At 41.3% G+C, this 18,767-nt stretch overlaps 1 protein-coding gene across 2 annotated transcripts in view; it reads left to right on the top strand.

The window, feature by feature from the left end:
* Positions 1 to 5,237, top strand: part of LOC124133674 (potassium voltage-gated channel subfamily C member 3-like) — a 39,886-nt gene extending 34,649 nt beyond the window's left edge. For both annotated transcript variants that reach the window (XM_046498144.2, XM_046498137.2), the window contains one exon: positions 3,778 to 5,237. In XM_046498144.2, the coding sequence (XP_046354100.2) occupies positions 3,778 to 4,614 (837 nt within the window). In that variant the 3' untranslated portion in view covers positions 4,615 to 5,237. The remainder of the gene's footprint in view (positions 1 to 3,777) is intronic.
* Positions 5,238 to 18,767: the final 13,530 nt, after the last annotated feature.

Raw genomic sequence — 18,767 nt, 5'->3', positions numbered from 1 at the left:
TCTATAGGGAGAGGTATAACAGCAGTACAACAATGGTATGCTGACTCAAAAAGTCAAGTGCACTTCTACAATGTTATGTTAAGCAATTTATTTATTATTAATAAACAGAATATCAGTAGAAAAACAGGCTCATTACATGATATGTATCGTATGTTCTTCGCAGTTACATGGATAGTATTATTGTTATGTTGCATTTGCACTTTAACTGATAGGGTACATGTTAGTTTCGTTCTTTGAAGATTTACAAATGCGCAGTTCAAGTTTGATGTTCACACAATGTATACTGAGTCAAATTAAAAACTTCACATTTTTAAAAGTAATCCCATATAAAATATACAACGGACAAATGTATCAGAGAAGGTAATTTTTAATCATTAATGTCCAAAGAAGGATTTTCATTAACGGTGGTAACCATAATTTGTTCCAAGCACCTACGGTATTCGGTAATAACATCAGCAGTTTAAATCATAAGTCCCAAGCACGATAATCTGATGGCACACAAGTTCAGTAGCGTGTATGGTCACCATGTGCGTTGACAACTGCCACACAACGCCTCCGCATGGACCTAGTGATACTTGTGAACACATGATTGGGAAGACGACGCCATTGTTGCTGCAAAATGGTGCCAAGATCTTGCAAATTCTGTGGTTGGTTCTGGAGAGTGCGCAGACTTCTGCCAAGAGCATCCCAGACGTGTTCGATGGGATTGAGGTCGGGAGACCTTGACGGCCAGTCCATGACGTTGACTCCAGCATTCTGAAGGAAATTCCTTGTCAAAATTGCTGTGTGGGGTCTGGCATTGTCCTGTTGGAAGATCAAACGGGGTCCATGTGCTGCCATAAAAGGCAGAAGTTCTGGTGCCAGTACCTGGTCGCGGTAAGCAGCAGCGTTGAGGTTGCCACGGATGACAAGAAGCCTGGAACGTGCATTGCCACAGAAAGCACCCCTCACCATGACACTTCCGCCTCGAAATCTGTCAACTTCCTGTACACAACACTGGGCGTAACGTCCATGACGGCGCCTCCACACCCTCGCCCTACCATCAGCAAATCGAAGATTAAATCAGGATTCATCACTGAAGACGACTTGATTCCAATTCCTCTGAGGCCATCGTAAGTGTCGCTGTGCCCACAATTGACGTTGACGTCTGTGTAATTGAGTCAGAATCGGCCCGCAGTATGGCCGTCGTGCTTGAAGGTGAGCAGTTCTCAGACGGGCTCGAACAGTTTGCGCACTCAGCCTACCCCTAAACAGTTCATTTCTGGTTGATGTAGCCGTCAAAAATCGGTTACGGAGGTGACGTAAGACGTTACACGTGGTCGACCTGGCCGATGGCGATCAGCGGTTGTACCCGTTTGCTGTAGACACGTCTGTAAATCCTAAACAGTCCGTCGACTACAACCCATCGTTCTTGCGACTTCAGCTATGGACGTTCCCGTCTTCAACATGCCGATGGCACGTTCACGTTGCACATTTGAAAGGCGTGGCATGACAAATGGCCGTAAAGACTTTTGTTTTACTTTTTTTGTTAATGACTGCTAACAAGTATGGCTGAAAACACGTGTGGTACTATGGCCACGTGACCAGTTGCACGTGAAAATCCACTTTTGCCACTATAGTGCTGTGCACATGATTTTGATCGATTTACCTGCACAAAAACTGGTGCTATCTGACGACAATACGTTACCATTACTGTTTAAACACACAATAAGGACCCAAAATGATAACTGGTCGAAATGTTAAAATTTTAGGATTGTGAAGTTCTTAATTTGGTTCAGTATAGTTCACATAATATATCTTCAACATGTTCAACTCATGACATGCTCTTAAAGTTTATCTATCCATGGACATGGGGAAGCAGAGCAGGGGTTAAGTTTTGTAATTATTGTCTCGTCCTTTATATTCTTGTAGTCTATATTCTAATTATGTTGCTCAAGTATCCTTTCCATCATCAAAACTATCTCTGATAAAAGTACTTAGTCCATTATACGATTCCGATTTTATCATGAACATGTGTGCATGAATCACTATGAGAGTTTTGAGACCGGGTGTTCGCGAAAAGGTGAGCACATCCTAACCCAACGGTGGCACCCGTCCCAAATATATGCACAAGCCCGTCAAATGTTCACCTGAATAAACACGGCAACATGAAATAGATAAATTATGGTACAAGGCACGATACGGACTTGCATCGGACATAATTTTGGTCACTAGCATCAAATTTGGAAATGTGCTCCACGTGCATGTGCACAATATGGCATTTCGAAAGTTTTGGTAAGGCCGTGAATTTTGTAACCCAGATCTTTTATGATGATCTTTGAAATCTTCGAAGGAAGAGCATGCTCGATTTTACCTCAAGAGTTGTAGAATGCTGACACTCTAAATGCTGGACCTCTGGAATATTGCTCGATATAAAAGGGAAACTGACTATGGGAAAGTTGAAGTCATTTATTTCTAGTTTAGGTAGGTACATTGGCTATTGGGTCATTATTGAAAGATATATGGTCGATATACCCGAACATTAAGAACAACGTCCTGGCCAAATTCCTATGTTTTGATTTTGGGAATACGAGTACAAATTCCGTTTCATAATGCATAAAGAAACAGATCAGCAGGAAATGGTGATGTTAAAGCCCACTTCTTGCCTACATGTCTTACTCCAAATTGGTACATGGATGTTAAACATAGTGACTAGCAAAATGGATATTTCTTGAAAAACGCCCTTTGCAATATTAGTAATAACTGTAAGTAATTGTCCTTATCGTCGGAATGGCTTGTTTTCAATTGAAAAGTTTCAGCATACATAAGGCATACATACATATATATATATAACCCAACGTAGGCAACGTATATAGAGAGAGAGTCCTAAGTTGGATAACTTGTTCCCAATCCATTTCAATCTGAATAAAATATGTTTAAATAAAAAAAAACCAAGACGTATATAGACCCAACGTATATATATTGTCAATGCAAGAGAAAAATTAGGATGAAGATTATCCACCGAAGTAGATTGGAGTTTTGACGTAAGGTCAAAATAGATGTGAAAATTATATGAAGGACCACTGAAAATCAATGACGACATCAGACGTTCTTGAGAAGGGTACCGGTACATTCGCACGACAAGCACAAAAAGTATGTGTTGTGCATGACGCCGCGCAGCAGCTCTCCTGCCATGCGACGGTGGCCTGTAAAACAGACCACACAATCAAATTATCGATGAACCAGAAATGTTATTAAAAATCATGAAACCATGAAACGTATTGGCATTTTTCTATTATGTCTTCTGGATCACAATCTTAAATGATAATATAATATATATATATATATATATATATATATATATATATATATATATATATATATGTGTGTGTGTGTGTATGTAAATATTCTATTATCCCACACACACGCACGCACGCACGCGCGTTGGTGAATGTATTTACTTGCCCATATTTGTCATATTATTAGCCATATGGATGGAGAGATCTGTGAGATGACGAAAGTCCACGCGAAGCAGATTAAATGGCATTACAGAATATGATGTTCTAACATTCCTGACGTTATACGGATACCATGAGACGGTTCTTCATAATACACCGATGTTTTTCGTCCGCAATCACTAACCATGAAGAGACAATTACAATTCGTTGTGTGAAATACAGATTCTTACTTGACTCGTGTCGTAAAAAAAATGTGTGATACACACATATAGAACATTCTTATCGAGGAGGAGGTAGTGAATTCAATATGACATAACATGATATGCTCTCTTTGTTTCAGTTGTGGTTCAGCCTCTATATAATAATGGTGACAGTGGCCGTCGTCACAGCATGTCTCAGCATGTCCCCGGAAATGCGCATCCCCATGGAGCATCTAGACCCGAACTGGAACAGCACCTCCGTCTTGGACATGCTCCTGAACACGGAAATGAACACCGAAATCTACGTCATTGACCTCATTTGTCTTCTCTTCTTTACCTTTGAACTTATAGTCCGGTTTCTGCTTAGTCCTTCGAAGCGATCGTTCTTCAAGTGTTTTCTCAACGCTATGGACATCCTATTAACATTCGTAATGTGGTGCTCAGTTATACTGGATCACGTGCCAGCTATTGAGCATGCGCAAGTTGGCCACACCGTCCTGAGGGCGTTGTTTTGTCTGAACATTCTCAGAGTGTTCCACTTAGGTAAAACATCGAAAGGAGTCAAGTTACTATTGTTCACGCTGTCGGCGAGTATGGAAGCTTTCGGTCTCCTACTGGTTTCCATGACAATGGCTGTCGTTATTTACGCAACTCTTGTTTACTTCGCGGAAGTTGCGACGAACTCGGACGCGTTCGAGAACATCCCGATTGCGGTGTGGTGGGCAGTTGTTACGATGACAACTGTAGGATATGGCGATTACTACCCCAAGTCATGGACGGGATACATTGTGGGTATTATGTGTGCATTATCTGGCATCTTACTGCTAGCTTTACCCATCGCTATCATTGCATCGAATTTTAACACTTTTTACTCTAACCTATCGTCAGCAGAGCAAAGGCTTCGTCGTAAAAGACTACAACACTCTGAAGGGCGGACTGATGACACAGAAAAGTACTTAGACGGACAACACAAGTGACCACAGTCTCACACATACCAATGTTTTATAATGGTACAAGTGTTCTTTTTGTCTGTTTGTTTGTTGTTCAACACTGCACCTACCAATATTCCAGCTATATGACGGTGGCCTCTACATAATCGAGTGTGGATCAGATAATCCAGTGATTGACATTATGAGCAACGATCCACGCAGTCGGAGTACGATGACACGCCATGAACCAAGTGACTGAATTTAACCACTCGATCTATCTATCCTCTTATGACCAGCATCCTGTGAATCTGTTTTAACCAGGAATGTCAATGAGGCTTGTTTTGATGATCAAGGAGGCATTAAAAGCATAGGTTTTGCAAGAATACAAACAATCTACAGCGTTCACTGAGTCCGTGTATCGCAAGTGTACAACACTTTACAGCATTTACTAGTTCAGGTTTTGCAAATGTTCATCACTCTACAATTTTTACTGAGTTAAGGTTTCGCAAGCGTACAACACTCTACAGCGTTTACTGAGTTTATGTTTTACAAGTGAACACCTGTCTAAAGTGAGTGAGTGAGTGAGTTGGGTTTAACGCCGCTTTTAACAGTATTCCAGTTATATCGCGGCGTGTCAGCTTAATGTGGGAGGAAAGCCCGAAGTGATGCAGGTCTCAGACGTTTACCACTTGGGTGAAACCCACGAGCACGGGTATGGTTCTGACAAACCTAGAAACATAATCGGGTCGAACCGGGATTCGAACCCACAATCATAGGTTTCCGGCGTGTCCAAGGGACGCAACTCTGCACAGCGAATCGCGGCGCCTAAGACGACTGGGCCACCCATGCCCCCAACTGTCTAAAACATTTACTGAGTTCAGGTTTTGAATGTGTACAACAATCTACATGCTCTACTGGGTTCACGTTTTGCAAGTGTGCAACTAAGTTCGGCTTTTGCGAGTGTTCAGCACCGAGAACAGTAGGTTCTCTTTGAGAAGAAAGTCGGCTATTTGTATATGTTTGAAGAGTACCCAATTGTTTACGCGAATTTATTTAAAACAATGAACGGTTTTCGGACAGTTTGATTGAAACATTGAAACATGGGGTCGCCTTGCATTCTGTGCTTGTTTATTAACCACTTAACCATGAACACAGTTACCTATAGGCTTATTGAGAAAACATTTACACTCACTGTAACATGTCTGCAGAACAGTATTATAAGTAGCATTAGACTTAAATGAGTCTATGCTCCTGTTTGTCTGTTTGTTTGTTGTTTAACGCCGCACTCAGCAATATTCCAGCTATATCACGGCGGTCTGTCAATAATCGAGTCGGGACCAGACAATCCAGTGATTGACATCGTGAGCATAGATCCACACAATTGGGATACGATGACATGTACCAACCAAATCAGCGAGCATGACCATCAGATCCCGTAAGTCAAAAGGCGACAAGCATAGTCGCATTTTGCGGCAAGCATGGGTTGCTGAAAACCAATTCTACCCCGGATGATGTCTATGCGCCTTATATATATATATATATATATATATATATATATATATATATATTATATTATATATATATATATATTATTTGTACTTATGTACTTATGGCATTATATATTACTCCCTAAAGGTTTAACGTCTGGCCAAATACCATCTTATACATAAAAAATAACGTGACTGTTAATTTCAGAATTTTACAGCACTTCTCACTTTTCCTTTGCACCTAAACACGAAGGACGTTTTATAAAATTTGACTGGGTTCCAGTCTATTTAAACGAGTAAAACCGTTTGTTTCGAAAACCAACAGTCGAACCAGTATATTGTAAACAAAAGAAGTAAGTAATGCATTTAAGGTTAAACGCCGTATCTTACACTCCGTGATTCACTATTGCACCGCTTCATACCAGCGATGGAAGAGGACTTATTTCCGATACACGACCGTTGTGCAAAGAACTCAACAGAGATACCACCAGACAATCTCAATACACATCTCACTACATTTTGTAATAATATGAAATGTGAACGCCAGAAAATAATCAGTCTCGATTATCCCCTGAGACATATTCCATTTGGCGTAAAAGGCAAACTAACGGTGAATATTATATGAATGCATCACTGAAAACAGTGATGACACCAATTGTATGTTGAGTGCGTTTACAAAAAAACAAAACAAGTCAGTATACTGAGAGTACCTTGGTCATTGATACTGTCCATTTAATATTACCCTGTTCTGACAAATGGTGTTGTGCGTTGGAGAGTACAGTTCCGACTGTTTCTTTTATCGTTCTTTTGTATTAACCAAAAACACTAATATATGTTCATAAGCGTGCTGTTTGAATCATATCTATACCGTACCTATTTGATTATTTTATGACGATTAATATATTTTCATTATTACACGTATTAATAAAGTGAAACAAACATAACTATTCATCTAAAATGATGTATATCATTACATCTGTAAATAAATAAATTGTGTTTTTCCTAAATATGTTCATTGTTTTGGTGTCACTATGTTTAAATTACAATGTCTGTATTATCGTGTGCAGATTTTTTCGTTGAATACGGTAAGAAGGCACTGACGCAGCAAACTGAACTAACGATGCTCTCTTACATTTCCATCCAGCCTAGGAATAAAACATTCAAAAAGGATACAACATACAAACACAAAAATACTTTCATGAAAAATGCTACAAAGTAAAGTTTTAAGGAGGAAATAAGATTTGAATCATCAATATCATCTAAAGTTTCATTTTAAGGGTGTCATATATACCTTGCCTCGGAACAATACCTTTAAGAAAATCTAGGAGCATGGTCAAAGGAACTGACGCTTATGCTTTGATTAGTTTACTATTTTAGCGTGTTCCAAAGATGGTCTACCATCATAAGTCATCTGAACAGAATAAGGGAATAACTATATGTACTTGTCACCTTCAACATTAAAGCTACATCTCACCCCAAAAGGTCAGAGATACATGAACTGTTTGTGACTTGTGACTGACATATAGTCCCAGAAACAAATATGTTATTTAAAAATATATACCTACAAAAACAACATTCAAATGGAGCCCCAACAATCAGAATTTCAGAGCTGATGCAATGTTTGGACTCATTCTCGATTTGAGTTGGACTCCTTTTTCTATGTATTCACAAGGGTCTGGGAGACTGGCTATGCTTTGTGTGGCAATACAGAAACCTCTTGCCATTTGCTGGTATAGGGTGGCATGACAAATGCTCAATATATATTTACTTTGTTTATACAAACAGTGAATATTGCTTTTTCATTATTTGTTGGCATGATGTGAGGTTCAGTACTTTCTATTTGAAATTATCTTGCGATGTAATCAGTATGCTGGCATTTGTTCTGCTGTAAACCGTCCATTGGTGTCGCACAAGAACTGTTCGCCAACGAGGTACATTATTACATGTTGTCTGTCCAGTGTAGCCTGTCAGGATGATTCACCGGCATGGCCGTACTATTGACACACGCCAGATTGTTACCTTGGAACAGCTCTTAGTCAGAATGCCAAGCATATGGCAAGTGTCAAGTACACTATCGTATCTGCCTTCGATGTGCAACGTCGTGAGCATTTGCATTAATGCGGAATATATACATGTTAACAGTGTGAGTGAGGTGGGTTTAACGCCGCTATTTACAGTACTCCAGTTATATCACGGCGTGTCAGCTTAATGTGGGAGGAAAGCCTGTAGTGATGCAGGTCTCAGACGTTTACCACTTCGGTGAAATCCACGAGCACGGGTATGGTTCTGACAAAGCTAGAAACATAATCAGTGTGAACCGGGATTCGAACCCACAATCATAGGTGCCCAAGGCACGCAAGTCTGCACAGCGAATCGCGGCGCCTTAGACAACTGTGCCATCCGTACCCCCACGTTTACAGAAAACAATTACAAAATTACTAAACTTTACTTATTCATCAATTTGAATTTGTCGACGGTGAACGCTGCCGTCAACTGCATACAGTGCTTGACAAATATTATGAGCTGTAGCTTATAACAAGGGAATACGGTTTTAGGATAGGTGGAATGGGATTGAACGGCGCGTAGAAGATGATTGCACTTAAATATCTACGTGCATGCACGTGTGTGTGGCTGCTTGTACCAGTCCGGAATAATGCCGAATTTATAGTGCTAGCCCACTGAGATACCGTGTAAGGAGATTTAATTGAAGAGATTACAGACATCGGCAAAATGTCTTTTGCCATAACAACAGAGTATACCTGTCCAGTTGTACATCGTTGTAGAGGGACACATAGACATTTATCAAGAGGCCCTTCTAGAAGTTGAAATATAAGATAATAAATGTTGAACGGTGTTATAAGTGTGTGAGTGAGTGCGTTTGTTGTAACGGCGCTTTGAATAGTATTTCAGTTGTATCACGGAACGTCAGTTTGATGTGAGTGGAAAGCGATGCAGGTCTTAGACGTTTACAAACATGGTGACACCCACGAGTAGTCATGTAAGAGGAAGGCAGCAAGAAGCAAGTCCCAGTGTTTACTCTAAGACAAAAGTGTCATCCCAGACTGAAACTTCTTCAACATCGGGAATTCTAAAGGGCTCCATTTAGAAAGTAGCCCAAACACTTGTGGTGTTGGTAAACTAAAGTGCTTAATCAGAGAAATTTGGAGCCCACAAGCATCGAATCCTGACATATGCGTGACACAACTGTAGCGGGATTCCTTGAAAAACGGGAACACTACTTTTGCAACATGTCTTTACCACCTATGTTCAGCCGAGATGTCAGTGCCAATCTCCTTAAAAAGACTGAATACTGCACCATTAAGCTTAACGTAACTTTGTCTGTTTGTTGTTTAAAGCCGCACTCAGCAATACTCCAGCTGTATGGCGGCGGTCGCCTGTACAGAATCGAATCTGGACCAGACAATCCAGTGATTGTCATCATGAGCATCGATCCCCGCAATTGGGATCGATGACATGCATCAACCAAGTAGGCGAGCCTGACCACCCGATCCCGTTAGTCGCCTCTTACGACAAGCATAGTCGCCTTTTACTGCAATCATGGGTTGCTGAAAACCTATTCTAGCCCGCGTCTTCACCGAACTCATGGAACAAAAAGTTCGCTATGACAAGCAGGGCCATCACTCAGACGTAACAAGGAACTAACATATACCAGTGTATGATAAAGACTATGCCAAGACTATAGGCAGTCTGGATGACAATAATTAGCATGTATAAGCTAGCTAGTTTTTGTAATGTTTCAAGATTCTAAAGACCATATGGAATATATTTATGAGAAACAAATCATACATTATGCTACCATCCTGCAGATATCAAATCAGTCGGATAATGTAACATGCAACGTGTTCGAAATTAAAACAGTAGGAATAAACACTTTCAGATGAAACTTTTAATATCTTTTGTGCTGGTATTCACCACAAGATATTTAGTTGTAACTAGCTCATTTAAGTGCGGTAACCTGATACAACAAATGAACGACGACGTTTCTGGCACATCTGATGTTCATTTGTACAGGCTGACTGCAGTGAAAACCCCGTTAATCCACCACTATAGTACTATACACATGCACAAAAGTTAAGCGCCACCATATTCATAGTCTCTTGATTTCACGTGTGGGAATCAGAAATACGAAATGTGATGATGTATGACTGAATTAGGCTTCCATAGTTTCATGAACCCAAATTTGTCCAGATACCACAAGGAAAGCGTGCTTTACGTGTTGCTGCAGTTCCCCTACCCTATCAATAGTGAAATTCAAGTTTCAGATACGTGGTTGCATTTTGCTCCTGTGTGAGATTCCCCTTCCAATAGGGGTTGAAAATAAGCCATGGTGAGGAGAAAGTTAACGCTGAAAGATGGCAAGTGGCATGAAAAATGCTGGCATGTCATGCAGGGCCATTGCAAGACAAATGGGTCGTCATCACAGTGTTATCACTCGTTTGATTGTCAAACATGGTCAAACCAATGATGTCAATGACAGGCATAGGTCTGGTAGGGCAAGAAAGACCTCTAACAGAGAGGATAGACGTATTTTCAGGATAGTCAGACGAAATGCATTTGCCGCTTCAACAGATTTAAGACTGCAGTGGATTGCCCATCAGAGACTCTCGACGATGACCGTAAGGCGTCGCCTCAGAGCGGCTGGTTATAACGACAGAAGACCAGTAAAACGTCCTCAACTGACTGAGAGGCACATGCGGAATCGCCTGATATGGTGTCGTGCCCGTAGTCGATGGAACTTGGCCAACTGGAGAAGGATCCATTGGTCTGACGAGTGTCGAATGCTGCTACGAACTGTTGATGGTCGAATACGTTTTGGCTTATTTTCGTCAAGAAGCTATTCCCACTCTTCCTTGGCCGGCCTGTAGTCCGGATCTTAATCCGATTGAGCATCTCTGGGACATTCTTGCCTGGAAAATCAGACATCGTGATCCCCCAGTTCAAAATCTCGCTGGACTTGACGCCGCACTTCATGAAGAATGGATTCGTTTGTCTCAGAGAAGCATTCAACAACTTGTAATGAGTATGAGGCGTAGTGTTGAAGCTGTGGTCAATGTCCGTGGATCATACACACGTTACTGTCTTGCAATAGACTCTACACTCCCTAGGGTGTTTATGTGACACCTGATATGGTCTGCTGATATCATGACAGTTACATGACAAAAAAAGTTTTTCAATGTTTTCTAATCCTTCAATTTCTGACCCGTGAAGATTCCGGGATAGAATAGGTCTTTAGCAACCCATGCTTGCCGTAAAAGGTGACTATGCTTGTCGTAAAAGGCAACTAACGGGATCGGGTTGTCAGGCTCGCTGACTTGGTTGATGCATGATTTTGTCATCGATCCCAATTGCGTGGATGGATGCTCATGATATTAATCACTGGATTGTCTGGTCCAGACTCGATTATTTACAGTCCGCCGTCATATAGCTGGAATATTGCTTAGTGCGGCGTTAAACAACAAACCAAACCAAAACCTTCAATTTCTGGTCTTCGGTAAAATTCCTTTCTGCTCGTTTTCTTTTGGAACACCAGATAAACCTGCTTTGGGACAACTTTTGCATCACATGAGATTTACATATACGGCTTATAACAATCGTACATCTCGTTATAATAGTCATCATTGAGTGGCAAAAGTAACAGCTCACAAATATGGTGAGTGGCGATTAACTTTTGTGCAAGCAGGATTACCGGACTAAGGAGGTTTCACTGTTGACCAACAAACCAAAACCGATACGTGCGATTATGTGAATCAGCACGGAAAACAGACTTTCATTGTTTGACAGGTAACAAAAACAATCGCATGACTTATGAACAAGTCGAGTTGGGTTTGACGCCGTTTTGAACACCATTCATAACAATCAGTTTCATGTGGAACGAAGGCCCCAGTGTCTCAACCTATGACCATTTCGAACCGACACCATCCGTTATGACTTAATATGCCCGCATTCAAAACAGTAACATTCAAACAAAATATATATATAAAAACCCTTTACTTACTCATAAGCAATCACATTAACTAACTCACTCACTCACTCACAATAAAAAAAGCTGCAAAACCCTTAAATAGTCTAAAAGCAGAGTCGATTGTACGGTTCCGACTATATCATGAGCATGTGTTTATGAATCACTATCAAATAGCGACGATACCATGTGTGACCATATGCTGCCTCACGGGTTGGACCAGTCACAAACACATGCAAAGGCAAATCATTTTGCATCTGAAAATAACACAGGAACATATGAGTTAAAATAGGGACTTGCATCGGACATATTTCTGTCACTGATGCGTCAAATATGGAAATGTTCTCCAAATGTTTAGTCCCATAAAACCTTTCTAAAGCTCTACTTAGGCCTTGAATGTTTTAACTTTGATCAAACAATTTCTGAGCAAGAGTTGTATGACGCTCTTCGAAATCGTAGAACAAAGAGCATGCTCGATTGTACCTGCAAAAATTAGACCAAGGGCTGGAGCTGCAGGAATATTGCTTTATAAAGGGAAAGTTGACTACTGGAAAGTTGAAATCATCCCCCCTGTCATACAGTCTTGTGGAGAGACTGTCACTGAATCTTATGAATAGATCTAAATATGAAACAGATAAAGCAGTCTCTCTGGTCTACTTTATTTCTCGTTCAGGTTGGTAAATCAGTGGAAGGGAATTTGATGGTTATTGATGGTTATCTCATATATGTAAGTAAAGTGTCCTGGTGACAGGAGACGAAGCTCGTGATATCAATCACTGGATTGTCTGGTCCAGACTCGACACACTGACACAGGCTGGCATGTTTGCATTGTGCCGAACATCATGTCAATTGGACAGACAAGGACTGAGCTCACAGATTGTCTACCCCCGAGTGTGGCGTAGACAAGGAGAAAGATTTCAGGATTCCAACCCAGCCGAACATGACTGCTATGGAGAGGGGTCAATCGTGATTTGGGATGGGATCAGAAGAGATGAAATAACCGATCTCAATGTCCCACAGCGGTGCACAATGACAGATGTGCGCTACAGGGATGACATTCTGGTAGTATATTTAAGACCGTATAGTGGTGCAATCGGACCTGACTTTCAAGCTTCATCCTCATGGACAATAACGCACGACCTCATCGGGCAAGGATTGTTGAGGCAGGAGACCATTGTCTGCAGGAGTGACCAGCCCGGTCACCAGACTTTAAAGCAATGAAACACTAGTGGAACGAGTTGCAGATCGCCCTTTCATGACTCCCTGTCCTTCCGGAAGCTCAAAAGGAACTCGGCAATGTTCTTACTAAGAAGGGTACAATCTCCCCCAGACGATGGTGCCAGACTGTGATCGTATCAGATCACTTACACGCTACTGAGAGTTGGTTTTTGGTTAAAAAAACGCCCTGTTTTTGTGATTTTTTTACGTTTCAGTTTTGGTCAGATACTCTCATTTTGACGGGAGATCTGACTGATTATTGGTCACATGTTGATTTGAAGAGGTCAAAATACGACGATGTCAGGTATACACATGAATATTTACTGAAAGGTGAGGATCCTCCATTTTGTATCCCTTGTGGTGAGAGAATCGCGGTCAAGCATGTCCTGCTTGACTGTATTGATTTTGCCACCACAAGGGATAGATATTTCAAATCATCTCTTGAGGGATCTTTTTTTTAGTATTAGTTTCTTATTTAATTATAGGATTTTCAAAAGAACATTCTGATAACCACTACCACTAGACCACGGAGGCGGAATATCAATCTCGATTATTATGCTGATTTACTATCTCATAAAGACTAACACATTTCATGTTCAGTTTGTTTATTATACAAATAACTTGGTAATGATCAGTAACACGGATAAATGTAATAACACTAAAACAGACAGGCGTATGTTTAGCGAATACGTTCAGACAAATAGTTTGTCGACGCACTACCTATTCCAGCTACCCTGGTCTGTTTTGAGAGGTGGTAAGTTGTGTGCACTCAACGTCATTGTTGAGGGATCACCCAGATAATAAAAAGATGAAACGTCGCATCTTCAACTTCCGAGAGCGCAGTTCGGTTGCATCTGGAATGAACCATTTTATACCCACATTGACTGCTAATTGTCATGTATTGCACGTACATGTGCTTAACCATTACTGGTTGCGTTTAGGCGTGTGTTTTGTGTAGTTTGTTTCTATAACCTTTAATCTTGCGCTTTTCATTGTTTTTAATAGTCGTTATCCATTTTGCATGGTTTATAAAATCATAACAATTTGTGCCGCATGGGCATAAACAAGATGTTCTTCATATGTTAATCACATCATCACAACTCAGATCTATGGGCGCTTGCTGGAATATGTTCATGTTTGAAACCAAATATTTAACTTGGTGACCCTTCAATAACTACCCTGAGCATACATACCTAGAATATTGATAAGTAGAAGTTATCAAGTGTGTGTAGTGGGATGGGTAATTATCCCAGGAATAAACAGTATGATTATCGAGCATTGTCGTTCAATTTGTCCTTCACAATCAGTTCCATCGACCTGGACCAAGAATGGCTTCTCAATTGAATTGAATTCAGTGTAACTGACCTGATCTTTGTCCGGATCCCAATAACACTAGACCGCCAATAGAAAAGGGCGACGCCATGTTTGTTTGCAAACACTGAAAGTGGTACCTACCTGATCTTTTCTATTTGCACGTTATACGTTATCCGCAAAAGCCCCGACAGATACTTTTTTAACTGTTGGCTCATTCTGGGTAGCCCCGTCACGCTGAAGACCCGGGTTCGATTCCCGAATGGGTACAATGTGTGCAGCCCATTTCTCACACACAGCTTGGGTTCAACTTGTGTACTCCTCAGGGACCTATGAATGAAAATCGAGTGCTCACTGATCCATTGACAAGGGTGATAGTAGTGTAGTGCATGCATGGCGCATAATAAGGGCCTGATGACGTACGCCTCCCCGCGGTGGGTATTTATTCCCCTGAACTAAACGAACTAAACTGAACTAACGCCGCGTCCAAGATATTGCACTTATATAGCGACGAACATGCATGTGTGTGTGGCTGCTTGTACTTGTCCGGACTGATGCCGATTTATAGTGCTAGCTCACTGAGATACCATGCCGCAGTTTAACATGAGTACCCCACTTAGACACAGTATACTGACTCCGAGCCGACCAGTCCTTGTTTTAGCCCTTAATGCCGAGCGCCAGACAGGGTAACAACATCTTTTAACGTCTTTTGGTATGACGCGGTCGGGGATCGAATCCTCTACCACTAGACCACGGAGACGGTCTCCAATCTAGGAAGGACTTCTTTATATTAACAGCACGTATTTGCGACTAGTGGAATAAATTCCGTGTGGATTCTCAAACACTTGCAGTCTCAGAAACGAACCAAGTTCAATTCTGTCCAAACATTTGATTTTGCAACTTTGTACACCACTATCCCAAATGACAAACTTTTTAAGAGAGACATGTGGAGGACATTTTCAAATTTGATGCATCGTTGACAAAAATGATTTCACGGGTCCTGCCAACGATGTAATAGAGTGGACTGAGGCGGTGAAGCAAAACTGGAGGAGCTCTGTCAGGAGCATGCCATCTTTCTGTTGCAGTGTGAATTTGGTTGGTTTACAACTTGGAACAGATCCCCTCCCCACTTATCAGCAAGCTTATGATTCCTAGTAAGTCCTACAAGACGACCAAGGACACAGTCACCAGGTTGAAGAGTTGAGGCGTGCTCTTTGGCATCATATCTTTTCTTATGACGTCGACCACCTCTGTGCGCTTCACCTGATGCACATTCATGAACAAGTTTAATTTCTTTCTCAGTTTGTTGATATATTCAGTCATGGTAGTATAGTCATCACCAATTTTTTTCACTCCAAGGAAAGCTTCAACAGGCAGGCGTAGATGTCGACCAAACATAAGGTAAAAAGGTGAGTATCCTGTACTCTCATGCTTTGTGGCATTGTAGGCGTGAACAAGTGGAGAAACATAAGTGTTCTAGTCATTTTTCTTATCTTCTTCAAGGGTCCCCAACATCTCCAGAAGAGCCTGGTTCAATCTCTCACACATTCCATTTCCCTGGGTATGATAAGCTCGAGTCTTTCGAATTCCTGTCAGTTGACATAACTTCTTGATGATATTGCCAACAAAATTTCTATATTTGTCACTGTGAAGTTTGGCTGTAAATCAATCGTGCGCAAGGAAATTACCAAAGAGAACTCTTGCTGTTGTCTTGGCGAATTGATTCGTGGTTGGTTTGGCAATAGCATATCTTGTATAAACATCTGTGATCACAAGAATGTTACGGAATCCTCCATTTGATTCCTCTAGTTACACGTAGTCCATGCACACTAGTTCCATTGGTTGGGTGGACTGAATGTTGACTAGCTCAGCTGATTTCCTTGTCAGAGGTGATTTCCGTCTGATGCAGTTTCCACATTTTCAAATGTACCTCTCTACATCCTCACTCAAGCCAGTCCAGAAGAACCTGTTTCAAATTAAGTTGAGAGTGCGGTCTCTGCCTTGATGTCCTAAGTTATCATGGATGGCCTTGAGAACTGTTTCGATGTGTATGGTTGGTTGCACAATTTGATGTACAACTCCATCTGAACTATTGACAATTCGATAGAGAACTCCTTTGTTTAGAATTCCAGAAAGAGTTTCCTGACGGATTGATCTTCAAGCGAACGTTGACGTGCAGTTGGCTAGTGTTCTAGGTTCAAAAGTGATATCAACCGAGCAACTGTTTTATCCAATGATTGTTCTTTTTTCCAGTTGTGTTCTTTCCAGGCTAAAGGCAGGGATGGTTCCTCTGGATATATGGCATCCTCAAGAAAGGGGATACTTTCAGCACGAGTACCTATCGTCTGGTGAACTTGACAGATGGCCTTGCTACTTGGAACATCCAAATCTCCTACATGATCGGGGCGCCTGGACAATCCATCGGCATCTTAGTTTTTGTTTCCCTGGCAATGAAAAATCTTGACATCATATGCTGAATGTGCTGCTAGTCAAGGATGTTCAGTGGAATAATGTTTAGCATTTGTGGGGACATATGTGAGAGGATTATTTTCTGTATTCACTTCAAACTTGTTTCCATAGAGATATTCGTGGAACTTGTCAGTTACTGCCCACATGAGCGCCAATAATTCCTGTTTGTGAGCTGGGTAATTCTTTTCACTCTTCCATAGAGCTCTACTGGCATAGGTTTCAACCCTCAAACGTCCTTGGTGTTTCTGATAAAGAACTGCTCCAAGTCCAGCTGTGCTTGCATCAGTGTGTACCTCAAAAGGCAGTGAATAATCGGCATAGGCGGGTATTGGTGGTTGTTCCAATTGTTGTTCTCTTCTGTAGGTCACCTGCTCTTCCTCTTAGGATGTCCTGTGAGCAAATCATTGAGTGGCTAAGCGATCTTGGTAAAATCCTTCACAAATCGCCCGTAGTACCCAGTAAATCCTAGAAATTTGCGAACATCTTCTGGTTTCTGTGGTACTGGCCAGGTCTTCAGAACACAAATCTTCTCTGGATCAGTCTCGATTCCATTCACAGATACAATGTGACCAAGAAACTTCACCCTTTCTCTGAAATGTGTACATTTAGATGATTTTAGTTTGAGTCCGTTATTTCTTTGTTGGTTATTGAGTCTTTGAAATACTGCTTCAGGTCTTTCCAAATGCTCGTCGAATGTGTTGGAGAATATGATGATGTCATCAAGGTAGGTTAGACATTCTCTAAGATTAAAATCGCCCATGCATTTCACCATAAGTCATTGAAATGTTGCTGGAGCGTTGGTTAGACCGAATGGCATTTTGTCACATTCATAAAAACCTAATGGTCTTATGGAAAATACAGTTTTCTCTTTATCCTTTTCCACAAGCTCAACTTGCAAGTAGCCAGAGTAAAGTCCAACTCGGAGAACCATCTTGATCCAGACAGACAATCTAAGGTTTCGTCAATTCTTGGAATTTAGTAGGAATCCTGAACTGTTCTTGAATTCAACAATCTCATGTCAAGACAGGAATTGAGACTGTTATCCTGTTTTCGGACTAAGACCACATTAGATGAGTAGTGAATGTGAGATTCTCTAATGGCGCCACACACAATCATCTCATGTAAGTGTTCCCTTACTTCTTCAAATAATCAAGGAGGGATTCTTTGATGTGGCTGCTTGAAAGGAGTCTCATCTGTCAACCTGATTCCATGCAACAACCTAAGTCCGTGATGCCTGAAGACATGAGGGAATCCAAACGCTGTAGCATGTCAGAAACTACTTGCTTCTGTGGATCATCAAGATGGCTGTCAGAGATCAATCCTTGTTTTGCACTTCTGAGAAGAAGTATCTGTTGTTTCCTCTGATCGTTATGGGTCTTCTTAGCAGATACATCCAGGGGCACTTGTGTAATTACACGAACTTAGTGGAATTGACAGAGTCTAGTCTTTGGACGAATGGTGATGACTTATGCAGACAAGTTGCAGCATTGAGCTGTTATTCTAGACAACTTTCCATTTTGTTCAACTTCTACAAGGCGTAAACAAACAGACAGACCTGTTTGCAAGTCGTAGTCAACCTCAATATGTTCTGTAACAGCAGTTTAACTCCCTGGGCTATAACGAATACACTACTGCCTAAAAGTTCATTCCCCTAACACGCGTTGAGAACGCGTGTAACACGCATGTGACACGGGTGCTCAACGGGTTGCACACGGGGTGAGCACCCGTTGCACACG

Source organism: Haliotis rufescens, unplaced genomic scaffold, assembly GCF_023055435.1.
Source record: "Haliotis rufescens isolate VD_foot unplaced genomic scaffold, xgHalRufe1.0.p SCAF_20, whole genome shotgun sequence".
Taxonomy (NCBI): Eukaryota; Metazoa; Mollusca; class Gastropoda; order Lepetellida; family Haliotidae; genus Haliotis; species Haliotis rufescens.
This window is presented reverse-complemented; position numbering and strand designations above follow the sequence as displayed.